Source organism: Scophthalmus maximus, chromosome 12, assembly GCF_022379125.1.
Source record: "Scophthalmus maximus strain ysfricsl-2021 chromosome 12, ASM2237912v1, whole genome shotgun sequence".
Classification (NCBI taxonomy): domain Eukaryota; kingdom Metazoa; phylum Chordata; class Actinopteri; order Pleuronectiformes; family Scophthalmidae; genus Scophthalmus; species Scophthalmus maximus.
The window spans coordinates 14,545,674-14,571,469 of NC_061526.1; the positions used below are offsets into that span (position 1 = coordinate 14,545,674).

A 25,796-nucleotide genomic window follows, 5' to 3' on the forward strand; every position below is an offset into this window, starting at 1 on the left:
AACCCACACACAACTAATTCTGGATCAGACTCCTTATGTGGCCTATAAAAAAAAAGAGAAAGGGGAACAAGCAACAGTCTGAGTGAGGACCATCGCCTGAGGGGCATGTGCTGCCAGAAGAGAATATAATGGGGAGTCATGCTGTTGCTTACGTAGCTACGGCGAGGATCAATGTCTTTTAGAGGCCCGTCATAAACTAAAAAAAGTCAGGTCCTGAGGCGGAAAAAGAAAAAAGCTCATGCAGGCACCAACTCAGACCAGCATAACAAACACAACCGGCCGCCTGGAGGAAAACGCTCTGCTGGACGATTCCCGTCTACAGCTGTGTGGAGCCTTTGAATTGTTTCGTGTGTCCAGATGTTTCTGGCGATTAACTCTGGCCACGTGCGGGGGCCACAGTGGGCCAGCCGACTTGCTCGCCGCTCACGCCAAGGTCGCCACCTCGTGGCCGGTGCTGGAAAAGCTTCTTTTTTTTTTTTTTTACTGTACGTTAAAACCACCGACTGACCCACCTTCGTGTTAGCGTGAACTGATGATTTACCTCATTTGTCTCCGATTTCCGACACGGGTTTCACGTTCACGTTCAAGTACATGCATAGTGTTTAGTTGACCCCTTGTAATGTATGGAGTGCCATTACAAGACTAGATCTGTAAAGGAATGAGAAAATAAATGAGGAACAATGAGGAAATAACCAAGTGTTATAAGAATAATAATAAGCATTTTCATTCATGTATTAAGTTTTATTGTTTTTAATTTATTTTTGTACATGTGTACTTATTTGTAAAACTATACACAATGGAGTCTGAAAGGGAAAATGGGTGACAACAGTGCTGTATTTATTTATTGTTTGCACATAATCCACTCAATTTTTTTCAGTTTTTTTAAATTTATGTACAAATTCATCATTTCATCCCTTTATTTGTGTGTTTCCCCATTGCCTTTGCTGTTAATTGAGCAGCTAGTTGATTGACGGTTAAAAAATACACAAATAATTTAGACCATCAGACGAGCGAATGACGAATGAAAGGACGTTTCGCCGCCAGTAAAAATACTGGCAACTTTTTAAGGTGAAGTGTTTTCTTGCGTGTTACTCAGTGCACGAATCAATCAAAAATATCTTAATTACACCTTCACTGTCAATATGACAAGCCTGACTATTCCATTTTTTACATGACATATACGCTTTATGATTGGATCTTCAAGCTCGTGAGAAAACGTATATGAATTCAGACCACATTACGCAAACTGTGAATATTAGGGGGGAGGTGGTGCTCCAGCAGGATTTCACCTGTGGTTTTACCTTGAAAAACAACAACCTCATCTTGGTTCAGTGGCTTGTTTAACCGGACACACTTTGAGCAGGAGTGTGAAAAGTTGGAGGAGGAGGGGGAATGCCGGAAAGCGAGAGGCTTCGTCAGAGCGGGGGCTCGGCTTGGGCGTGAGTGGCACGACGCCGCTCCGGCAGCTCCACGCGGCAGATGCATGTCCGAAAGTGCTGAGCCGGCGACAGGGGTGACAGGCAAGGCCTCGCTGACCCAGCAGTGCCGCTCTCCGTGGCTGCGGACTCATCAGCAGAGCCTTCAATACAAAGTGCCCCTCTCTTTCCCGGAAACCCGATTGGTCCGATTGACTCTCCTCTCCTCAAAAAGTGTGAGTGGGTTTTGGATTTTCATTCATATCCGACAAACCTTCAGACATGGAGGGTCGCGCGTTGCTTTGACAACGTGCCAACGCGTTGGAGAGGGGGTCCTGTTTTTGGCCCCCGGGGTTAGGTTTGAGCTGAGCGCAAGTCACCCCTTGCGCTGACCGAAGGTAGCCCTGTCGGTTGCACAACTGCCATGAGCGGGGTGGTCGGTGCGGCCAAGCTGCTGAAGCCCTCCTGTGAGCGCAGCGCTCCCTCGGTCTTGGGTTCCCGAACCAGAAAAAAAACAAAAGCCATATGAACTGACGCCAGTCAGGAAATGAGCTCCGCCGAGAACGGCACGGGAGCGCGGGCCTGTTTCACATCCACTCAATTATAACACGGAGGAAAGTGGATTGCCATGGGCCCGCTTGTTGTCGCGGCGACAGGCCGCCCTTCGCTTTCACGTGGCCCGGATCGGATCGTGGCTTTGAAGTTTTCGCAAGAGACTCGCGTCCTCCCTTGTCACGTTGCAAGGAAGCGCGCCGCCCGAGCTGCCCAATGAAACGCGGATCGGACGGAGGCGCGTTCAGGAAGCTGGACGAAGATGTGAGAGTGTTCGGATGACCCAGACAGAAGTAGCCCGCGCGAAGCTGAGATTGACAAAAGAGAGAGAGAGAGAGAGAATGCCTTCCATTTTAAACTAGGCTATGAAGTAAATTGAGCATATTTAAAACGATTACCGCAAATTAGAGTGGGAGGGGGAAGTTACACATACAAAGGGAGCTGTTTGAAACCCCACCTCGGCAGCCAAGAGCCGCCGTCTTTCACTTTTCTGGCCCCGGAACAGCATGCGAGTCTGTCACAGTCTCCTGCGAGGAGACAAGGCTGCAGACTCCGAAACCGTACAGTCCACTTTTGCACACTCTGCTTACGGCAAAATGATGTGCAGATGTTCACATACGCATACTGCCTTTTTTTGGGGGTGGGCTTGTCCTCTGCTCACGCTCACAACCTCACTCAAACTCTGCTCTGCCAGCTCCTGCATCGACAAGGACGAGAGGTTGTTGTTGGGTCCTAGCAAAGGGGTCAAGGTCAGGGCACTGTCACTGCGCTGTAATTGAATTTGACCCGCTCCACAGTTTGAGAAGAGGTTTTAAAACCCCGGATTTTTTTCTCCCCCCCCGGCACACGCAGAACCGCGAGCCAAGGGGGCCGTGAGGAAATATCCCCTGATTTCTACAAAACGAGCATTGCCTTAGAACCGCCTTATACTGCCCCTTTTAAACGTGAAAGGTATATTCTAAGGATTCATCTTACCCCTTCAATATATTTATGTCAACGTCGTGTGTAACATCTCTGGGCTCATCGGGACACAACCCGCAGAGATTTATTAGCTGACGCCGCAGTTCCCCCCCCCCCCCCGAGCACTCTTTTAGCACCTTTTAGCTCAATGTTTTGGTTTTTTTCCCGTTGAACAGCTTCCAGCCCCAGCAGGTGGCTGTTTTCAGAAAAGAAAAAATACACGCGCTCTTAAGGATGAACACATATCGTATGAGCTGGAAGCTAAGCGGACGGATATGCATTTCCCTCGGGAGTCGCTGGAGACCAAAAACGGAGCTAAAAGGAGAGAGATTATTGCATTTACACTCATCTCATCACTGGAACGCAAAATGCCAATGTTGCTCCAAGTTTGCCCAACTTGTCAATAGGCGACTGTTTGTCATCGTGTCAGCCAACTACTTTGTAAGGTGTTAGGTAAATCTTGTGTTTGCAGGTTGCGCTTACCCAAATGACCCCCCCCCAAAAAACACCAATTACTGCAGACGCTATTAAATACTTATTTTTTTGTATCAAATTGCCCTCTCCGAGATCATTCTGCTTGTTTTCATTGAAAATGGCAGTGGGGCATGTTGAGATTACTCCACATCCCATTTTTAACTGAATATTAAACCGTGGTGGTTAGAAATGATCAGAATGTCACTCGACATTGTGAGTGTTTGTCTATACTTCTCAGTCCATTAGTGGAAGAAAAGGGGCACCAGACAACAATGAGTCTGTTTCTTAGCAGGGCATGGCATCTTACAGCCAAAGTACACACAGAATCAAACCTGTGACCCCCTCCAGTCCCACCAAACACTAATCCACTGTGTCGTCTGTCCGAGCCTGTGTGTGTGTGTGTGTGTGTGTGTGTGTGTGTGTGTGTGTGACGTCCTCCCCGCCCCTGCACTCCACACCACCTTGCTCCTTCCCTTCCCGAGCGTGTTTACATCCCCCGGGGTCAACACCGCCCGAGCGCCATGGCAACGCACACGCGCGCGCCTCCGCCTCCATCGGTGCTTTGCAGCTGGCTGCGGGGAGAAAGCGCTTTTCGGGAGAGAAAACCACTTTGAAGTCGCGTCCGACGGCGAGAGAGAGAGAGAGAGAAATATGTCTTTGATGTGGGGGAGGCCAGCTCGAGTTTGTATCTCACTGCAGGTGTTTAGATGGGTTAACAATGCAAAAATACAACCCAGTCTGGGAAAAGTGCCCACTTTTGCAACCGGCGTGAGATGGGTCAGACTAATCACGCACACACTGTCTGGGACTCTCTGTACGGTTCGCTTATAACTTCTGATTCAGACCTTCAAAAAGAGGAAGTCAAAAATATTGACATGATATGGCTCCTCCGGCAATAAGCTGATGTCTGAGTTTATTAGCCAGATGTTGAACATCTGCCCGGACCTGTCAGGGTCCCTCTACGAGTTCAACTCAGCGGAACTCTTTTTCCGTGAGGCCCTGCAGACATCCAAACGCAAAGCTTCTCGGCGTTGGAATGCAAATTTGGCAGATTCTAAATTTGTCTCCGTACGTCGGTCCTGTGGTGGGGCTGGCCACCTGTCCGGGCCGAACCCCTGTGGAATAGATAACGGATGGATGGATGGGTTGCCTACAAAAAGACATAGCCTCTGGAGCATTAACTAACAACATTGGTTAGTTAGTCGTGTGACGGGGTGGCGACGGTCTCGCAGCTGAGAGGCCGCAGGCTTGATCGTCCGTCATAGTCAGTTTGTGTCCAGTTTGAGTCCCCGAGCATTTTATCGGTATACTATATTATAATATAGGCTGCTGCCTCTGGTTTGTCTTTTCTGAAAACAGCCTAATGGATTCAACGTCATGTGGGACACGATCGGTTCCCGCGTCATGTCGACGCGATGCATCGCATCGCTTCGGCAGGTTGTGTCCGCTGCACATTCGTGGCGCCGAACGTCTCGTTCTGCCACATCGCAGAGGTTTCCCGTTGGATTCAGGTGCGCTGGAGGCCACTGGGGAAACGGAACTCGAAGCATCGTGTTCATGGAAAACTGGTTTGAGACGAAACGTTTTGCTCTGGGACGTGATGCGTGACCGTGCCGGGAAGGGGCCCCCTCGGGCGACGGTTAAACTGTGGCCGTAAAGGGATGAACACGGCCCGCAGCAGGACTCGGATGGGCCGTGGCGTTCCAAACCGTGATTGATTGGTGTTTTAAAGTGGACCCGGAAAACAGGGCCCCCCGCGCTATTACGCCGCCACCGTCAGCCGTCGACGTGAGGCGATTTGTCACAATTCACGACGTTGACGCCGCTTCTTCTTCTTCTTCTTCTTCTGCTGGTGAGCCTGTGCGCAACACTGTCGTCTGTTTCTGAAAGGAAAATAAAAGAGCGACAAACAATACTACTCGTTTCAGTTTTGTAGTTTGCCCGCACCCAATCTGTTTGATGCTCCTCCAACAGGCGCCCAGACGACCTTTTAGAAAACGATGCCGTCGCTGCGCATTCCCTCATCCGAAACACTTAAGGAACGTTATAGTCTGTAATGAAAGGGGAAGCATTGCCACCGTCTCGTCGTTGCCGAGGCTCTTGCTGGGGCGGTTGTTTACGTGACATTTACGTAACCGGGTTACTTGAGCGAGCCGATTGTAACCGGGTTACTTAAGAGCATGTGCACGCGGCGGTCTGAAAGCACGGCAGTCTTACGAAAGGACAGCAAAGCCCCGTACTTGTTAGGTGAAATGGATTAGAGTGTCAATTAGGAGGCTTTTAATGTAAGCGTGTCATATAAATCAGTGCAATAAACGAGACTTAAATGCACAGCGAACCGGGGGGACTTATTCGAGGGCTCGTCCTTTTTGACTTTCCCGTAAAAACAAAAGATTTTAAGGAAGGAGGGCGGCAGCGTCTCTCTTTGGAAAAAGAGAAGAAAAAAAAGAACACAGAAAAGAATGTCTGGGAGATCAAAGTCGCCCTCTCTGTCTGCTCTCATCGCTGATGGGTGCAACAGATCAGAGGCCAGACGACAGTCTCACACACACACACACACACACACACACACACACACACCAAATCTTATCGTACGGTTATGACACACTGTACCACACACAGATGCCAGCGTGTGCAGACAGACACAGACACGGATCAGACAAAGGTGAGCAACATCAATCCATCCTACCTGTCTGCAACATCTGTGTACAGCAGCACCAGTGCCACTCCCTGTCTCCTACCACCTCCCCCTCCTCCTCCTCCTCCTCCTCCTCATCTTCCTCCTGCTCCCTTGAGAAATACTGAAAAGGCTGTTTAGCCCCTTGCATTGCTCCATGGGAGGCCTTCGCAAGCGAGGGCACCGTCTAAACACTAAACTGACACCCACCATTTTTATATTTCTTTCATAAAAGTAAACAGAGTAATGCTGATAAAGTGTTGTTGTGTGTGTGTGTGTGTGTGTGTGTGTGTGTGAGAGACAGAGTACATAGCACTCGCACTGCTCTGCCACAACATTAAAGGTCACTGGTGTAAATGGTGTGGCAGCTCTGTGCTTTAAATTCCACGAAGAAACACGTTTTAAATCACTCCCGGCCGATTGATTCGCAGGGACCTCTTCTTCCGAACAGGCCGCGGAAATACACCGATCCGCCGCCACGTTAAAACCAGTCGCCTGTCTCAGTGTGTCGGCTGACGGGTGCGTATCTCCACTAATGGCTTGGAGGCTTTCGAAGGCGAAATTTGCTCACAAGAAGAAAAAGCGTGCACGGAGCTGCATGACAAAAACAGAAAGAAAGAGAGGACGTCTTCAGCACAATAAACCCTGCAGGGCCACATAGCACGCTGAATAATTCAAAATGTTTGGATGGGTTTTACTCTCTTGTTGAACAGAGTAGTCGCAGGTAGAATGTTGTGGAGTGGAAAACACCGGTGTCACTGATTGTTTTTTTTTTTGCCCATGTGTTATTTCTGTGCTGCCCCAAGGCTCGGGCCCCACCCTGTTGTGAAACAAGAAAAGAACGATGATTTCATGATACATCAATAATTCAGATTAACATTTCTGTTTCTGCCCGCGTCAAGTCAGCTGAGATCCAAAACAAAAATGACCTCTTGAATGCTTAAACTAGTTGCATAGAAAAACAGGTCAACCTTAAAAATAAAAACAAGAACAACCTTATAATTAATTCAATTTCAACTTAAAGCTGCACTTAGTCAAGATTACTATATAAGAATAGATCAAACGGCCGAGTGCGATGCAAAAAGTTGTTGCTCATTGTGACAAATCCAAGGGGAATTAGCCTGTATTCTCTGGAATCACCAGCAGAGGGCGACTCCCCTGCTGCAAAAAGAACTCCTCGCTTGATTTCCTGAGGCGTTCGCGGTCTCAATCGTTCGTCGCATGTCGTCTTCAACACAGTTCATTTTGGAAGAGGTGGTTCTCATTTCGAGTAAAAATTGACGACAAAGCACGCGGATGAAGCGTGATCGGCGGCTGGTCCGTCCCATCGGGGCACGGCTGCAGGTGCAGGTGGACGAGCTCTCAGTCAGAGCCGCCCTGTTCCACGCCAGAAACTAATGCTAGTGTTGCAATGTGTCAGAGTCACAGGAGATTCCAAAACAGCACCGGACAAAGTGTTTCCCAATTTGTCCGGCTTCGTCCGCCGGCGGCGGGCGGAGCCTCGCAGCCGGGTGAAAGGAGGGCAGGACCCGACCGCATCAGAGAGGCACAGCGGGTTCGAGGAGTGCCTGACATCAGAGGCGGCGCGGCCCAAACAGAAGCACATGGTGCCACATCTGGCTTCCAGTTTAGCGTGCTGTTCCCCTCCATGCATCGCCGCACTGTGATTATCTCCGTCACCGCGGCCTCACAATGGAACAAAGGCGATTGTTGTCTAAGGATAGCTTTTTTCGGCAAAACAGCCGCCCCCGAGATTCAACTGCTGATGAACGAAGACGAAGGGGGGGAATCAGAGTCCCAGTGGGGTGCCCGGCGATGGACGATCAGGGTGTCCCGCAGGGCGCGTCCAGCACTGAGGAGCAAGCACGAAAGGAGATTTGCGCGGCCATGGGCGCATTTCTCCCTCGCTCCGCATGCTCCCCGGGTTTTCCTCGGTAACCCCCTCGTGTCCTCGCGCTCACCCCAGCGGCAGCTGGACCATGTGGGCCACGGCTGAGGTTTTAATGGCAGAAGAAAACCGCCGCAAAGTGGAGAGAAAAAAAGAGCAGGGTACCCCCTCCAACCGCAGAGCGGTTTGTGCACATGCCGCCCCAGTCGGCGTAAACACGCTCACGAGCAGTGCTGTGCGGACGCCGTCCACTTCTCGATTGCGCATTTTGCGGAATCCGAAACGGGGGGTTCGCTACGCCGCACGAAGACGGGATGGGCCTGCATGTGGGAAAGATGTTATACTTTAATTTCAACAGCAGGCAAACCTGGTGGTCAGAGGACATGTCTTAAAAAACGGTCACAGTGTAAATTTTAAATAAAGATCTCGAAAACCAACGAGTGTCTCCAACCATGAATGTTTGCTTTCAATTTCGAAAGTGTTGGAATCATCGTTTTTTGAAATGGCACGAGACAAACTAGGATCCCATTTCCAAATAGATTTCGCCTCACCACACAACTCACCTCGAATGCTTGTCTCTGAGTTCGAACAAAAGTACAAAAGTGGCCCTCTGGTTTAGCTTTTACAATTCCATAAAAAAAAAGGGCACAAAATCTTGAGCTCGCATCGCCGCAGTCGCTGCGGCCTGCGCGCCGGGCTTCGCTGTGCAGCAGATTAAGAAAAAAAGCCCCTCGGAGGAGCCAGGTGCATTATTACTCCCTGTTCGCGCTCGCTCAGCACCAGCTTGCTGCGACACGATCGCCAATGTTCCCAGGTTCGTCTCTCGCCGCTGAGGTGGATATCAAATATTTCCGGCCTCCCTCACCGCTCTGAGAAAGGCTCGATCCACCTAGACGGGCGTTGTGGCACCAACAGTAGAACCACTGACTCATGTATTAGTTTGAAGCACTGACTCATGCCAATGCTCTGTCTTGCTTTCTCTGCTGGTTGGCCTCTCATCTTGTCTGACCCCCCCCCCCCCCCCCCCCTCTTGAGTGAAACATGGTTGCCGGGGAGCTTTTTGATTATTTTTGCTGCAATGGGCCCTATTGCCTTTATTATATTGTTGCTTTAAAGAACAGAAATTTTGATATTTTGGATCTGACAGAGCTCGTCCACCTACACCTGCGACGTGCACCCATTGCACACTATCCACGCCCCAATACATATACTGTGCTTTTATCATCTCTTCTACTCTGAATGAGACCATCATTTACAAAATGACCATCACGCTGTGTTGAAGAAGACATTCAAATTGACAATTGAGACTATAAAACTCCCCATGAAAATGTTTACTGACATTATTAATCAAGTGAGAAGTAGAGTCATTTTCTCATAGACTGCTATGGACTCTTCTTTTTACAACCATTGGAGTCGCCCTCTGCTGGTCATTTGAGAGAATACAGGCTTCAGGCCCCACTTTGCTGACCTGGAGCCCACATCCATTTTTATATATAAATTCTAAAGTATCAACCTTTTCCCATCTTCCCTGATAAAAGCCTCTCAGTATAGTGGAGTTAACATCCAAGGGTGAAAAGTGGAGTGTAGGGGAGTGTGAGTGTGAGTGTGTGTGTGTGTGTGTGTGTGTGTGTGTGTGTAAGGGGTGGGCCTGTGGTGTGATTGCATCTCTGCTGCCTGACGACCAGCTCAGACAGGTCTCAACTGGATGTTTCTTCCACCTTAGTGGGCTTCACAAGTCAAAACAGCTGACATCATCCCGCAGGAAGCCAAGGAAGACTTAGTCCAAGGTGAGACTTGGGTTAGAAAAACATGCTTTGATCCAAGCGGGGCCAGTGGAAGGTCTGATTCCAAAAAAGCTTCCACATATCTGAGTGGAATACGGCACTGCATATTTGCAAAAGACCAAAAGAGGAAGTCTGTAACATGGTGATTTGGTGAATTCTAGGTCACTGAAACTGTCCTTATGTAATTTGTGGAAATGCCCCAAGATCTAAAGTATATATATGCAGTATATTCCACAGTCCCTGTGGTAAAACTCACTCAAATCAGATCCTGAATCAAAACCAGTCATATTTAGGAAAAAAGCCATGATTATAAAACAGTTAGATGCAATACATTCACCTCTCTAGATTCCTCAGAGTTTGGGACATCTTTTTCCACAGTCGTGATCATTCATATTTCACATGGTTAGACTGCCACCGTGTGGCCATCTGCAGCGACTGCAACAACACAAGCACTGATCTTTCCACCTGATAGTTTAATCCACTGTGCTTCATTTACTCCTTGGGAATAAATGAGACAAGCATACATCATTTAACATCATTCATCTTTATTGAAACACCTTTAAAATTTAAAACCATTTAACAAACGAAGACAACAAGTGGTAGTTTGCGCACAGCAGGGAAAAGCCACGACAACCAGCGCAGTAAGAGCATCAAATGTCTCATTCTTTTTTTCAGTCCTTTAATCCATGATCCGCTGCTGACAAACTCGGACTTGGCAGCTTTTGTTGGTTCCAATTGTGGCGGGTACATAAGTGCACGAAGTCGACGATCAGCTCCTTTCCTGATTTGCCCCTAACGGTCCCAGTTTTGACATCAAAGCTCCCTGTGAGGACTTGCGGTCGTCTCAGAAGCTTCCGTCTCCTCCACTTCTTCTAAAGAAAATGTAAGCGTAAGTGTAAATAACATGTACTTCAATGTGAACTCATATATTCACTTTTAATACCAATAATATCTCAAGACTTCATTGCACCATATACAATGTATTGGTTTATATATGTTGTAGTATCAAAACTTTGTAGTAGACAAAACAAACTTTCAGTTTAAGAAATATCAAACAGTATTTTCAACACGGACTCACCTGGCGGTGGCGACTGGACGCACTCGCCATCTTCCTCCTCGTAGCCAACCGAACAGATGCACGCGTAGCTGCCTTTGGTGTTGACACACTTCTGGTGCTCCTTCGTGCAAACGGACTCCGACTGGGAACACTCATCGACATCTTGGAGAAAACAGAAAACACAGCACTGATAAAGACGACCAGACTAGACTTGATGGAATCCCCGTGTCGTGTGTTGTAGCGTCATCCAAGACAAGAGAGCTCTCATCTTCAGTAAGTGGTGACATGAGGGTGACAAAGTACACGTAACGTGAGCAAAAGAAGCTTTGTGTGCATGCAATGATATCCTATATTTTGATTAATATTACAATTAATTGAACATTAATTCTGTGCTGGTGTTATTATGTGTGTCCAAAGACTAATATCTCATTCCTCTGTAAACTAAATTAATGAGCACATCAGTGACACTGTTGCTCTGGGTGACAGAAACACAAGAGTGGGTTTATTTTGGTTTGAGCACATATACAGTATTAATGGACCCCTGGAAATATTCCCCACACCAAAATGCGCTGTTCACTAGGTAACGTGTCCTAAAAACTACTACTACTGCTACTTTATTTTCCAAGAAGAGATGCACAGTTCAAGTGGTTTATCATTGACATCCCACCTGTGCAGGAACCGTCTGCGTCCTCGTACCCGCCAGCACAAGCCTGACACTTATCGGGACCGGGTCCGGTGCAGCCAGAGCAAACTTTGTCACAAGCTGTGAAGGACGAAAACCCACCCCCCCCAAAGGTTACATGTCGGAGTAAAAGTTGTCCCTTTACTGACTGATATCTGATATCTGTCTCAAGAATATCTCAGTAAACACTTTTTAAAAGAAAAAAATGAAAGGTTATTGTAAGTGGTCTCACCCTTGCAGGAGTAGGAGCCTTCCGTGTTGTGGCAGTATTGATCTTCTTCACACGGAGACGGGTCTCTGGAGCACTCGTTCACATCTGCGGAGCGTCAGATAGATAGAAGACAAAATTAGCTTCACATTCTTCATGCCTCTTATCAAATTCTTTCAAAATGCACGTGACTAATGGGATTAATCGCCCACCGCTTTATTATATTTGCAGTTAAAAAGAGATATTTGCCACACGCTTAAATCGACCATTTAACCAGCTGTAAAAGTACAAAGTTTTCTGACTATTCAAATTTTTCAAGCGCAGTACAACTATTTGATTAGCAAAGATTAACATAATTTACTACACTTATTAGAACAGTTGTTCCGTTCTCTTCAACATGTATCGTTATTATTGGCGCTTCTTACCGATACAAGCTTCCTGGTCATCGTCCTCCCAGCCTTCCTTGCACTCATCACAGTCCTGACTGGTTGCTCCGGTACAGGTCTTGCAAGAGGCGTGGCATTCTGCGGGAGGAAGTGAACAGGTTCACTAATCAATCCTCTACACATTTTTTTATATGAAGGCTGGCGACATGTCGGTGCTTATTCAATATGTTTCTGTGTTGAATTCGCACCTGTGCAAAGTGAGAAGGTGTCGTTCCTCTCTTCGTTGAAGTAGCCGCCGATGCAGTCGAGGCAGAAGTCGCCTTCGTAGCCGTGGGCGCAGCTGCACTTTCCGTTCCCTCCGCGGGTCCCGTCGCCGTCGCACATTCCGTTTCCGTGACAAGGCCTCTCGGAGCCCCCCACACAGGCTTGAAAGGAAAATCACAAAGACGGAACCGAGACAAAATTCTAATTTTTTCATCAGTGCTACTTAAAAATGCTGCTATAGTGCAACTGTACCCGTCATCGTCTGCCCCAAACAGCATCACTTGTGTGTTAAAATTGCGTTTTTTTCTTCTTCTCACCATTGCAATCAGGTCCAAATGTCCCCTTTGGACAACACACTTTGATGGTTTCAACGCAGAACCACTTGTGCAGATCAGGATGTTTCGTTTTCCTGAATTGCAAGAGGAAACAAAACAGAAAGAGATGTGGTTTGTCACAAGTGAAACATTTTTTTGGTCCACAAACGTCTTTCAGCTTTGCCCAGGCGTGCTGGAGGGGAATCAATCTGTCCGTCTTTTATTTTCATAAAAGTTCACATCCCACAGAGTAATGAACTTGGAAGTTTAGATTTAGCCAACTCGCTAATGTGACTGAGCACTGAAACATCTCTTGTGTCTGCATTAACCGACGCTCACCTCTTGAACCACCAGGTCTCAAAATGCTCCTCGTGCTCTTCTACCATGTGGTTGCACTCGAAGCTGCTGCTGTCGCACAGCCCCTCCACGATCTCCATCAGACGAATCTCACTGAGGAGAGAAGGACGGAGAAGAAGACACTGCAATTACCAATGACTGTAACCACAAACACCTCTGTGATCACCAAAGGAAGCATGGACCGTAACACGTGTGTGTGACATCCTGCATCTATTTTCAAAGAGTTTGAAGTTTGCCTACGCTCAAAGCCACTTGTCAGCCATAGGGTGCGGTCGAAGTGTCAAATTTGCTTTTGGACGTTTTGTAAATCCTTAAATGATCCGGAGGCATTTCATCGGCGGCTATGATACGAGCTGTTCGGATTCTCCAAATGCTTAGGACAAGGTGCTTCCTTGCTTCCTTTCCCGTCTCCTTTAGCGTAGGGTACACGGGACCTCCCTGTGCGAAAGGGAGGGAGAAATTGACGTCCCACAATTCATTGCGGCATCGATATTAAAGTGACACGCCGCACACAAACGTAAACGATTCAATCCTAATTAGGAGAAGAGGAGTATGAATATGACCGTCAAAATGTACGTTAGTGTTGTCTTGACAGGCATTTACATCTTATGCCACGCGTTTTTGTGTGGTCCATCTTGGGAAAATGTGTAGTTTCACCACGGCAGACGCACGTCAACAACATCTGCTGTGGCGTGATGACGTGGTATAGGTGGAAGTGGAGTCGGATTCTCTGAGCAGTGCTTGTGGCTTTTCCTAAGTCCGATGAGTCCTCCTTTACAACTCTCCTTGACCTCATGACGTTTTCCACTGAGGTCAAGCAATAGTAGATAGCGAAAGGTGACAGGAAGGACAAGTCGATTCAAATGCATGTCACAAAAACAACCTTGATAAGGGTCGTGTGTCCCGGTGCAAACCACCTGTGGCCCTGGGGCAGGGTGACCTGGGGACCGTGCACCACATCTCACCTCGTCTCATATTTGGACAGGGTCCTCTCCTCCCAGGCCGTGTTGCCGCCGCCAAAGTTCTGCTTTACTGTTCTCTCAAAGCCCTGAAACACAAGAGACCAGGGATCACTCTTGCACACAGAGAGAGACACACACACACACACACACATGTGGGACATTTCAGGCACCGGGCCAACAGTCCCTATTATGAGGGGATGAAATAAAAAGAATGAATTAAAGAGGCTATGAGACGTTCACTGACCTTGTTGAAGTTGTCGGTCACCTGCTTGCAGGTGGTGCAGGCGCTCTTTAAATCCCTCTTGGCGTCGGTGACTTGGAAAAGTAAAACAAGAGTCGCACAGGACAGGAGCCGCGGAAGCCGCAGCTGTGTACCGGCGGACAGCATCTCGACCCAGTCACTTCTACGGACCGTCTCTCCGCATCAGGACACAGTGCTGCTGAAGGGCCGCGCGGTTCGGACACGTAGAAATGAGCCCCTCTTAACATTAAATCCGAGTGAGCGTTGCCGATGCAAAGCGCGGCGAAGTGGTATTTACATGCCGGTTAGTGTGCACAAAAAAAAAAAAAAAAGGAGCGATATGGTTGTAGTTTCCGCGTCAGCTTCTTGGTCGCATTGTGGCTCGCGCCGATTGGCTCTGCTACGACGTCTGTCAAATCGCTCACCAATCGCGTGCCGCCACGCTCGGGACAAAAAGATCCTTTCCCGCACGTGGAAAAAATCAGGAAACCTATTTATAGTGTTAAACATATATTTATTTCTTAATTTTAATGAGTTTTTTTGGCTGCATTTCTGAACAGAATCTTGAGAAAAATATATATACATATATATATATTTTTAGTATTTTCCCGCTGGGCGAAAAGGGTGTCGTGCAGCTCACCTCCTGCTTTGACCGGAAGTGGCAGCCGGCTCACAGCTGTCATGGCCGAAAAGAGGAGCGCTTCGGGGCTTCCACTGCTCTTCCTGTTGATTTCTGTGGCTCTCTTGCACTTGTTCATTTGTCCGTTCGCCAAGGTGGAGGAGAGCTTTAACCTACAAGCGGCGCACGACATTTTGTATCACAGACTTGACTTTGACAAGGTAAGCGGCCGTTATAAGGTCCAGGTACTGGATGTGCTAAGAAGCTAACTTGTACAACAACACCAGTCCATGAAGTGTGTTTTAGTTTTTTTTTTACTGAAACATTTGTGAATACGTTACACAAACCACACAGGAACAACTCTCACATCAATACAGTTAACATGCAGTAAAAGGAATTACCGTTGGACGAGGAAATAGTTTCAATATTTAAAATCATAATTGTGCAATTTTGAAGTGACTATTATTCTTATTTGGTGCAAAACAAAGCTATTGAATAATTATGTTTAAGCTTGTACTGTTTGAGAAATAGAAAATAAACATGTCCTCTGTTGTACTATAAAAGGTAATGCTATACTAATGTAATCTTAATGACGACAATCAGACCTGGAATTATATTATATTATATTACGTGCTTTATCATTTGGATACTGCCCAACAAAGCTCATTTTCATTGGTCAGGGTTTTTTTTGTATAGTCCCAGATCATACATTCTAGTAGTTTTACAGAACCATTAATACATAGGTTATCGGAGATTTATCATAAGTTTCAACAGAATACCAATAGAAAAACAGTTGACACCTCATCCCAGGGTGCATGTTGTAGTTGTTTTGGAGCTGTTGACCATATCACGTGACTCATTCCTCATCAGGAGGTGTAGTTTGCCCTGCTGTTTATCTACATTTCTATTAGAACTTGATTGATTGTCGTCTCTCGGTAAACATCGTGCGATGCCGTCGAAAGCCCCCGGATTGGCTACTGAATGTACGTCTGTTTCCACGTCAAGACCGAATTTTAAAAAACTGGAGTGACGACATATTTCCTGTATGAATCTCTGTCTGTGACGTTGAGAAACAACAAAGAGCCCGTCCTGTCTTTCAGTATGACCACCACGAATTCCCTGGTGTGGTGCCCCGGACGTTCCTCGGCCCTCTCTTTCTCTCCGCGCTCTCCTCCCCCGTCGTGTTTCTGTCCTCCCTGCTGGATGCACCGAAGTTCTACACACAGCTGATAGGTGAATCGCTAATATCACAATCATCACAATTGATTTTGTATGTTAAAATATCGGTTGCCACTTTTAAACGCCGTCGTCTTTCGTGTGTGTGTTTGTGTGTTTGTGTGTGTGTGTTTGTGTGTGTGTGTTTGGCGCAGTCCGAGCATCCCTGGGGGTTTGTGTTATTGGTGCACTGTGGCACATGCAGAGAGAGGTGCGGCGGCAGTTTGGCTCTACAGTCGCAACACTCTTCTGTTTGACATGCGCTTCGCAGTTTCACCTCATGTTCTACAGCACCAGGACACTCCCTAATGTATTTGCGCTACCCATAGGTAAGCTGCACCACTGATAAATGTTTTCCCTTAATTAGTGAGTAAATCTAAAGTTGATGATGGCAAAAAAATGTCTACTCCCAGTTCTTGTCGCATTTACGTCTTGGATGGCTCAGAAACACGTCCGCTTCGTCGGCCTGTCTGCTTTGGTCATCATCGCGTTCCGCTCAGAGCTCTGCATCTTCATGGGTCTCATGTTGTTGACGTCGCTGCTGAGCAGGAAGCTGGGACTGCTGCGGCTGCTCTACTACGCTGTTCCTGCCGGGATCTTGTCCGTGGGTGAGTGGTGAATTTATATGTATTATGTTGCTGATATTGAACATGTGCACAAAGACAGTTTTAAAATTTCCTTTTGTCTTTTGTAGCTCTCACAGTGGTGGTCGACACCTTCTTTTGGAGGAAGCTTCTGTGGCCCGAAGGTCAAGTTTTGTGGTACAACACTTTTCTCAACAAAAGTTTCAACTGGGGAATATCCTTTATTTTACAACCGTGCATCCCAAACTTCTACATTTACTTTTTTCGCTATAACAGAAAATCACCAGGATTGATATTTCCACCCTCCCCCCAAGGTCTCCTTGACTCCTCTCCCCAGTAAACCTCCCCCTTCTTCTGGTACTTTTACTCTGCCGTGCCCCGCGCCCTGGGCTGCACGCTGCTCTTCGTCCCCCTCGGCCTCCTTGACAGGCGCATGAGGCTGCTGCTGCTCCCAACAATAGGCTTCATCCTCGTCTACTCGCTGCTGCCCCACAAGGAGCTGCGCTTCATAATATACACGTTCCCCGTGCTCAGCCTGGTGGCCGCCCGAGGCTGTTCTTTCATGCAAGTCTACAAAACAGGAATCAGTCGCTTTTATGACTTTGTCAAACAAATCTGATGTTAATACAAATTAAATTAGCTGAAATGTCTTGGATACTGAGTGACTATTTTATAGTTATTAATAATAGTAAAATAATGAGAAAGACATATGAAAGAGTAGCTGCTCTTTTATGTGTACCACTAGGCGATTGCTCATGTTCCTCATTTTTTTCCCCCTCTGTGTGTTGTAGTTTGTGCAACTACCAGAAATCCTGGATGTACAAACTGGGCTCTGCGGTTGTGGTTGGCCAGCTGTTGACCAACGCAGCGTACACCAGCATCTGTCTCTACGTGTCCCACCACAACTACCCAGGGGGGCGCGGGATGCAGGAACTACACAGGCTGTTGCCAGCCACTGCAGGTCGGCGTCACTCTCAGCTCATTTGCATTTGCAAGAAATTTGCGTGTGTAAAATGAAAATGTATTGAAAAAGTTTCAGGTTTGAGTATGATAAACCATAATAATCAAAGTAATTGTGTAGGAGACCATGAAGAATCCTGGCTTTTTAACTTTTCAGTAATTATACAAAATCATCATTTAAAATTAGTTATGCTTCATTCTCCTAGACGTGTTTGTTCATATCGACACCTATGCTGCTGAAACTGGAGTATCACGGTTCTTGGAGCAAAACAGAAACTGGATGTAAGTGCTTATTATTTTGAACTAAATACGGAGTAAATTTAAATATATATATAAGCTGTTGTAATGTTTGACTTACCATTTTCCCCCCCGACAGGTATGACAAACGGGAGGACATGGATCCCACAAATCCTGGAATCAGAATGTACTCACACCTGCTAATGGAGGCTGACGTTACTAAGATACAGCTGCTCCAGGACACGCACAGGCCTCTGGCCTTCATAGACGGTTACAGCAACACAGCCCTCAGCATGTTTCAGTTCCCTCCGGTCAGTGTGAGACTCGAGAGAAGAACTGTGCTGATGGAGAGAAAGACTGAGCGATTTTAACGGGACCGTGGTGTTGGAATTACGTTTTCCTAGTGACCAGACACTGTGTAACACCAGATTTCTCACAGGTTATAATCCTACGTAGTGAGACATGAAGGGGGTTTTTCCAGGTGTGAAAGAAGTTTCTTCATAGTCTGTTACATTCCACTACAATCCTCCACAATGTTAACATGGAGCAGCGGAACAATACACGTGTCGTTGCATCTTTGTTGATGTTTAACGAGTTACACCAGTTCAAATGGTTGGCTATTCGAATGTTAAGACCGATACTGGACCTGTAATGTCGTGAGAATGGCGAAACATGAACAAGATGTTATCTTCCCAAAAGAGCTTTGTATCGTTTGCCTCAGAATGTCATTTGTATATTTTGTTAATTCCATTCCATAGATAAATAAAGCTGAATCTGGCTGCAGAGCAAAAACAATCAAATCGACTTAATCATTTTAAAAATTGACACGTGGTAACCCCAAACAAATTGAACTTAAAGCTAATTGATCATAAGAAAACTCAGCAAGTTTGCATAAGGAAAACCTTTATTTACAAATGACCACAAAATTTGCATGATTCCAGTCTCAATGCTCAAACATTTATCAAATTAGGTTCAGAAGTCATTTGATATAAAATGTACAGTACATTGTTTTACTCAATAATAAACCCATAATTTAATCCCCTGGACATAAACTTAAATTGTGCTTAAGAGACAAATTGTATATTCCAAACAAACTCCTTATTCTGAAAATACAGCAATATTATACATAGATCTCATTAAAAACATTTCACAAGTAAAAAAAGATCTATCTCTAAATGACAGTACCATGAGCCACAAATTCACAATGAAAATTAAATAACATTAACTTAAAAAACATCTTTCAGTCACAGCATTTTTATTTTTGGACCATGTTTTCGTTTTCGAAAACAACTCTATTGTTTATCCATAAAAATTAAGCATCCTGACATGTGATCTGCGCAATTTAACAAAAATATTTACAGCATTTTTGACCTGAAGTAGTTTTGGATAAGGCACAAGGAGAGAGTGGACACAGAAAAACAGAAATGTCGATTTACAAGCAAACACATTGTCATCAACCCCTACAGCTAGAAAAAACCCTCCCTCCCTGATACACTTCTCACCGAGACGTTCGATCACAACAGCTCCAAAGTGTTTAACAGTAGTACACAGAATACAATAAAACCTCACCTGGCCTTTTTGCATTGAGACTCAATCAGTGTATAAATTGATATTTTACATTTAGCCCGACATAACCCCCTCCCCCCACCACACACAAACACACATTTCACAGCTATGCAACTTGGTCCTTGATAAAGGGTTTTCAAGTTAATGCTCAATATTCATCAGTACTGAAAATAGATCAGAGGGAGGTTGACCTTGAGGAACAGCAGACCCTCCATGTTTTCCAGTAAAGGTCTGGGCTGGTTAAGGGCACAGTTGACACTCGCTGTGCTGAACAGTGTCTCTGCTGGGATGATGCTGGGGGGACAGCCAACGTAACGGGCGGCTACTTTGGCGAGCTCGGGCCACAGGAACTTTTTCAGGTTCCAATAGTCGAGGGGGTCACAGCTTTGATCAAGTATGTCTTCCTCAAGGTACTCCAGCACTACCAGCTCGGACGACTTTGGCTTCTCCTCGTGTTTTATCTTATGCCGGATGTCAGCCATTAGGGACCAGAGGCTGTCCCTGTTCGAGTGGGGGGAGTCGGATGGAACCGGCGCCTCGTTGCAGCCGTTGGCCAGCGGGGGCTTAACTTCAACTGAGGTAGAAGAGGACAAGTCCAGCTCCCCGATCAGATCTTGTTTACATCGCTCAGCTTCTTCCTCTGTGAACAGTGATGTCTTGTATCGTGGGTCGAGCATGGTCGCCCATATGTATCGCGGGTCGTTCAGCGCTGCTGACATTCTGCTCACCATGGCCTCCTTCAGCGACATGAGCATGTTGTCTATGCCCACGGTCTCGTCAAACAGCATGTCTATCTTTCTGTTGAGGATGTGAACGAGTGGAATCACTTGTCCCAGAGTGGCAGTGTGGCTGCTCATCTCCCTGCAGGCCACTTCGAAAGGTTTCAGTGCGTTGCAGACCGACAGCATCACCTCCCACTGGTCGCAGCTGATCATTTCCCTGAAATTGCACTCGATCGACATCTCGTCGATGGCGTTCTTCTGCTCCACCAGCCGCTCAAACATGAAGAAGGAGGTCCTCCATTTCGAAGGGACATCCTGGATCAGCTGGTTCTCTGGCAGCTGGTGGACCCTCTGGAGCTCAGCCAGTTTCTCCTTGGCCTTTGCCGAGCGGTGCACACGCTCACAGATCTTGCGCGCAATACTCAGAAGGTTCTGAACCATTCTCTGGCTCTTTATGGCTTCGCTTACAATGAGGTCTATAGTGTGTCCAAAACACTGCATGGTGACATGGCCGTGGTCCTCCAAAGTGTTTCCGATGGTGCTGTTATCCGTTACAGTGAACCCCTTTTTCAGCCCTGATGAGGTGATCCAAGAATCCCACAGATACTCGAGCTGCTTTGGGATGTCTTGCATATCGTGGTCACAGTCTATTTGCGAGACACTTAGAAGAGCGGAGCAGTGAAAGTCCTGGCCTTGGGGTCTGACACTTGACTCGTATGTCGCCCAGTGGGCAGTAAGGGTCAGGTACTCCCTTGTCTGGCTACTGACCCAAATACTGGTCGTGAAGTGGACGACCCCACCCTCCGCCTCTTTCAGGTGGGTCAGCATAACATCCTTCACCCTTTCGTACATATCTGGTATGGCAGTGCTGGTAAAGTAAGAAGACGGTGGTAGAGAATACTGAGGCTGGAGGTACTCGAGCAGTCTGTTCAGTCCAGCATTCTCCACCACAGCTGATGGCTGAAGATCCAGTGCGAGCATTTCTGCGATTAGTTTGGTGATTTTTTTGGCAACCGGGTGGTGTTCATCAAACCTTTCGCGGTTCTGTTCTGTTTCATAAACAGAGGTGTCCATGAGCTCTTGTTTAACTTGAATTTCAGCAGACGGCACATCACCTGAGATAGCATTGTTACTTTCAAGAACATGTCCATGAAACCTCTGCATGTGTCTAAAGAGGCAGCTTGTGCCGAGGTTTGTAGTCTTTTTGCCTCTGCTAATTGTGCGGCTACAGTGCAAACAAACCACCTTTGTGGGGTCAGCAGGTGAAATAGAGAAATGGTTCCACAGTTTCGACGTCTTTTTGCTGAAAACAGGCAGAGTCTGTGGCTTTTTCTCACTGGCTGGGGTGTCAGTCTCTTTGGTTGAAACTGCGTCCGTTCCACTGAGATTGGTGTAGGGATGAGGGGAGGATGACTCCTTCTCATCTGTGCTTTTTTGGTTTTTGAGGACGTCGGGGTGGCGTCTCATAAGATGCCTCATCAGACAGCTTGTACCAAAGTCACCCCGTTTCCCTCGACTGATGACGCATGGACAGTAACGGCACAGTGCTTTTAACTGGTCAACTGGGGACACTATGAAATGGTGCCACACTTCGGATTTCACCCGTTTCATGATTTTCTTGTTTTGCTGGAAAACTGAATGATCTTGATTGAGGCTGGGGCCCTCAGAGAGGTCACATGGTGAGGAAGTCAAGGGTGTATCCTCTCCCTGGATTTTGAAGGAGAGATTCAGACAGGACTCCTGCCCTAAGAGTGGCATCACCTCATCAGATTCCTCTTTTATATCCATACCTTCCTCCATGCTTTGGGGCAGTTCATCAGATATGGTTTCTGGTGAGGATGGAAAAAGGGGTGACTCCTTTTTCACTTCCAATGGATCCTGTAGCTGGGGGCGGGACAAAAGTGAGGGCGGGTTTGTATAGGGTGGGGGAATGTGATTGCCCTGTCCATTTTCCTCAATGACAACCTCTTTGTGTGCCCGCCACATGTGACGAATGAGACAGCTTGTCCCTAGATCTTTACCATTTTTACCCCTGCTGAATTCATTCATGCAATGGATACATACTGCTTTGGAATTGTCAGCAGGCGACAGGTAGAAGTGTTTCCATACAGCTGATCTCCGGCGGGAACTTGAGCTTTTTGGGGTCCCCGGAAGTCGCTCGGCCCCTCCGTCTGACATGTCTTCAAGGATGTTTTCATTGGAATGTGAGGATGACAGCGTGCTGCCAACTGTGTCAGCGTTGGCATATGGTTCTAGTTTTGGTTCGACTTTGGGTAACACTTCTTTGGATGACAGGTCTGAATATTCAGCTGAAGAGGTGGACGGTGAAGTGTTCTTTGAGGCAGAAGTAGTGACGATGTTTGTCAGGTCTCCGTTTTTTGGTGAGTTTGGGGAGGGAGGTATCAGAGACGAGGCAAGAGAGCTCGTCAGGTTATTCGGGGATGCGTCTGCTCCGTCTTGTAAAAGCACAGTGGGGTGAGCCCTTCGTACGTGCCTCATTAAACAGCTCGTGCTGAGGTCTTTCTCGTTCTTACCCCGACTGAACTCTTTCATGCAGTATAAACAGATTGCTTTGGTACTGTCTCGTGGCGATATGCAGAAATGATTCCATGCGGGAGACTTTTTCCTCGGGTTGTTATGACTCCTTATAGATGACAAAAGGCTCTGAGTGACGGCATCCATGGCAACATCATAAAGGGTGCTAGTGTATCCAGTTAGTAAATTACTGTACTCATCACCATCTTTTGTTACGAAAGGGCCAATTGAGCTACCAAATGCTAGCCGTTCATCATCCTGTGTCTCCTCCTCCATTCCATTTGCATCCTCAATCTCCTCTTTGATATGTTGAGTTGCTTCATGACTATTTTCATACTGTTCGTTCTCTGCGTTTTCTTCAGTGTCAGTGTTTAGGCATTTGTTTGAAAGCGCGGGAGAAGCTGGATCAGTCTCTTTCGCTTCGTCTGACTCAAACAGTATGTCACCCTGAGAAGACAGATGGGGAGAAGGGGGAGAGTCTTTATCCAGTGTTATCGACGAGCAAGCAGGTGACTGTGCGTCAGCAGCGTCATGAGGGTTGATGCTGTAGGATTTGAACACGTAGCCATCCTGGCCCTCAATTTTTAGGCAGGTCCCTTTTGCCTCTCTTTTTTTCGTTTCTACGGAGCCAATAGGTTCACTGACCACATCCTCACTCATGTGAGAGACATCCTCCTCCCCGTCCATGGCAGCAGCCCAAGGGTTTCTGTAGAATAGTTAGGTCTGCGTTGTCAAGCGTAATCACCAATTTCAGGTGCAGTCATTGATACGGCAGCTCTCAAGCAGGTGTTGTGATGTGCGTGGGGCTCTCCAGGACAGCGGGTGCCTGCTTGTCACTCTCCATTTATGACCGAACTAGTGCCACCTCACCGCACACAACCTAGAAAGAGGGAGAAAGAGAAATCATGAGTGTTTTTGAAGGAGGCGAGACAGGAAAACAGGAAATACAGGAATCCGACCAGACTTTTTACACTCTTGTTTGGCAGCACCAGTGACGTTCCAAAGTTTAAAGTCACGAATCCTCCTGCTATACATCAGGGGTAACTTTGATTTTGGGCAACTTTGTTGTCAAATCAGACGCTCTCAGCCCACCCTAATACATTGGAAAAGAAATGCAGTTATACCGTTTTCGGTGACTCACATGTTACTTCATGCTGATCTGGCATTTGTTTTAGAGAAGTAATTCTAATATTGCATCCACCCTCACTTGTATGAAAGAAAGTGGACAAAAACATTAGAAATATCTCGTCGAGACCAAACTGCTTCACAAACTACAGCCTCCACGATGACAAGTGCGCGGAACAAAAGCCCGACCATAATAGCCTACGTGGTAGTTGGATTTATTGCAGGTTGTTAGACTGCATTAGTGTTAGCTAGGCATACACTATAAACCGGTCCCTGGTTGAACATGATGTGTGTTTTGTTAACAAAGAAACATCTCTCTCGCTCTCCCCGTGTCCTGATGGCCGGCACGGCACCGGCCGTGGTCAAATGAGGTCTCACTTTGCACCGCATTATTAGAATATGTACCACTATATTCATTATGAGGCCAGTAAATGTTGTGTTGTTGTCGATCCATGCCATCGAGATCAAGTATACATACATATACGTACATATGTATGGCGATAATAGTATTGCACAAGATACAATAGGAGCACCTAGAAGCCACATCAGCTCCCGGGAACACTCGCCCGAGTAAACAAGTATCACAAACCAGACGGACTTGTAATGACTAATAAAGGAACGATCGATCAAGTCAACTTGAATCTGATTAATGCGGCCAGCGTAAACATTGGTACAGTCCTCGATTCACAGCGTTTACAAGTAGACGTCCGCAAAAAAAAAAAAAAACCCACAAAGAAAGAGTTGAGCCATTTCCTACGCGATCGGTGACAGACAGCTTTTCCGGGTTTGGCCAAAGTGCTAGGCAGGAAGAGAGAGAGAGAGAGAGAGAGAGAGAGAGAGAGAGAGAGAGAGAGAGGGCAGCGGCCAATGGCCAACGCTTGACTAGCTTTCAATTTCAACGGTTACCGCTGTTGTAGATCGTAGATCTTTTTTGTAGATCCCCGTTGAACTAAACACGCCACGACCCATGAAACTCCTGCGACCCCCCCCATAACAATACATATCACAGCCACAGTCACACACCGCCGAGCGGCTACGCTACATCATGAGTAAACACCACGGTGGCTATCCGGATGCTAAAGCGGGTTAGCCGCGAAGCTAATAAACACACACAAAAAAAAACCAACACGCGGGGGCACGGCGCCTCTGTCCCACGGGGTTCGCGGCCCGAATGTTAGAGCTAATGGAACTCCTTCGGCCGCCCCCGTGCGAGCTTACGCTGACCCGAAGATGGCGTTTCGGACCGCACCGCGACGGCTAGCTTGGTTAGCTGCCAGCTAGGCCACACACAGGACACACTGGCTAACCTGGCGAGGCAGAACCCGGCCGTGGCAACACACGAACCACACGGGATCCGGATCAGGCCAGCACTCGCCACGACGTCCTGCGCCGAATAAAGAGACCCCGCTGCCGGGCCACCCGCTCGGCACACTTACCGTGGAGGAACGGCGGCGCGATCGCCGGTGGGGCTTCTTTTCGGGGTCCTTAAATGGTTCAATTTGACACATTCGACTGATCCGGAGCGGGGGTTCACTTTGTTGCTTTTGTCTCCTCCTGGTTTCGCCGAGCAGTTCGCGTTCGACCGAAGCAGCTCCACACAGCGTCGGACGGAAGGAACATGTTTTAATGATGTCACCGGCCGCACGGCCTCCAGTTCGCCGAGGAGGGTCATTCATCTTAAACAAACTTGTCACAATGCTCTTTGACCTGTCACTTGTTTTATCCCCCCCCCAAAGTTACTGTTGCTGCTAATAAAATGACCGAGTGAGTGGTCACTTATGATTCGCAAAGATCGTAAAGATGCAAAGCAAGTGGCAGTTAACGACAAATCCTATTTTTAAAAAAAATCCTATGTCTATCTTATTCCATTTTGTTTTATTGAATTTATTTTTGAAGATATTATACTTGTAAATCAATTGTCAATGTATGGGCTCAGTGCCGTAGATGGTTCCAAAAGTTGCATTATTACCACAGTCTACATCATGTGCTACATAAATTAATTGTAATATTAT

At 47.0% G+C, this 25,796-nt stretch overlaps 3 protein-coding genes across 6 annotated transcripts; 1 reads left to right on the forward strand and 2 right to left on the reverse strand.

Moving 5' to 3' along the window:
- Positions 1–10,278: 10,278 nt before the first annotated feature.
- On the reverse strand, positions 10,279–14,582 carry creld2 (cysteine-rich with EGF-like domains 2). Of its 2 annotated transcripts, none has more exons than XM_035646889.2 (10): positions 14,225–14,582; positions 13,984–14,066; positions 13,001–13,111; positions 12,665–12,756; positions 12,332–12,508; positions 12,123–12,221; positions 11,722–11,805; positions 11,475–11,570; positions 10,829–10,969; positions 10,279–10,619 (listed from the first exon to the last, which is right to left on the reverse strand). In XM_035646889.2, exons 1-10 carry the CDS (start codon positions 14,366–14,368, stop codon positions 10,564–10,566), a joined length of 1,083 nt encoding a protein of 360 aa, XP_035502782.2. In that variant the 5' UTR covers positions 14,369–14,582; the 3' UTR covers positions 10,279–10,563. The 2 variants fall into 2 exon arrangements, with proteins under 2 accessions (XP_035502782.2, XP_035502772.2); XM_035646879.2 differs by having other exon boundaries at positions 10,279–10,622; positions 14,225–14,579.
- A 282-nt stretch (positions 14,583–14,864) lies between these two features.
- alg12 (ALG12 alpha-1,6-mannosyltransferase) lies at positions 14,865–18,636 on the forward strand. 2 transcript variants are annotated; one of them, XM_035646858.2, is made up of 9 exons: positions 14,865–15,061; positions 15,941–16,073; positions 16,211–16,384; positions 16,469–16,663; positions 16,750–16,853; positions 16,980–17,203; positions 17,431–17,600; positions 17,806–17,881; positions 17,976–18,636. In XM_035646858.2, the coding sequence occupies exons 1-9, from the start codon at positions 14,903–14,905 to the stop codon at positions 18,205–18,207; spliced, it is 1,467 nt and encodes a 488-aa protein (XP_035502751.2). In that variant the 5' UTR covers positions 14,865–14,902; the 3' UTR covers positions 18,208–18,636. The 2 variants fall into 2 exon arrangements, with proteins under 2 accessions (XP_035502751.2, XP_035502759.1); XM_035646866.1 differs by lacking the exon at positions 16,980–17,203 and having other exon boundaries at positions 16,750–16,816.
- Positions 18,637–18,722: 86 nt separating this feature from the next.
- zbed4 (zinc finger, BED-type containing 4) lies at positions 18,723–25,472 on the reverse strand. Of its 2 annotated transcripts, none has more exons than XM_035646842.2 (2): positions 25,221–25,472; positions 18,723–23,539 (listed from the first exon to the last, which is right to left on the reverse strand). In XM_035646842.2, the coding sequence occupies exon 2, from the start codon at positions 23,344–23,346 to the stop codon at positions 19,561–19,563; it is 3,786 nt and encodes a 1,261-aa protein (XP_035502735.1). In that variant the 5' UTR covers positions 23,347–23,539; positions 25,221–25,472; the 3' UTR covers positions 18,723–19,560. The 2 variants fall into 2 exon arrangements, with proteins under 2 accessions (XP_035502735.1, XP_035502741.1); XM_035646848.2 differs by lacking the exon at positions 25,221–25,472 and adding an exon at positions 24,516–24,585.
- Positions 25,473–25,796: the final 324 nt, after the last annotated feature.

Excerpts from the sequence above, each read along its gene's own strand:
- creld2 (XM_035646879.2), bottom strand. The coding sequence starts at position 14,368 with ATGCTGTCCGCCGGTACACAGCTGCGGCTTCCGCGGCTCCTGTCCTGT. Across the intron at positions 11,571-11,721 it reads AGGCTCCTACTCCTGCAAGG|CTTGTGACAAAGTTTGCTCT; the intron begins GTGAGACCACTT and ends CGTCCTTCACAG. Across the intron at positions 10,623-10,828 it reads CGTCCAGTCGCCACCGCCAG|AAGAAGTGGAGGAGACGGAA; the intron begins GTGAGTCCGTGT and ends CATTTTCTTTAG.
- alg12 (XM_035646858.2), top strand. The coding sequence starts at position 14,903 with ATGGCCGAAAAGAGGAGCGCTTCGGGGCTTCCACTGCTCTTCCTGTTG. Across the intron at positions 17,601-17,805 it reads GCTGTTGCCAGCCACTGCAG|ACGTGTTTGTTCATATCGAC; the intron begins GTCGGCGTCACT and ends TCATTCTCCTAG. Across the intron at positions 17,882-17,975 it reads GAGCAAAACAGAAACTGGAT|GTATGACAAACGGGAGGACA; the intron begins GTAAGTGCTTAT and ends CCCCCCCGACAG.
- zbed4 (XM_035646842.2), bottom strand. The coding sequence starts at position 23,346 with ATGGACGGGGAGGAGGATGTCTCTCACATGAGTGAGGATGTGGTCAGT.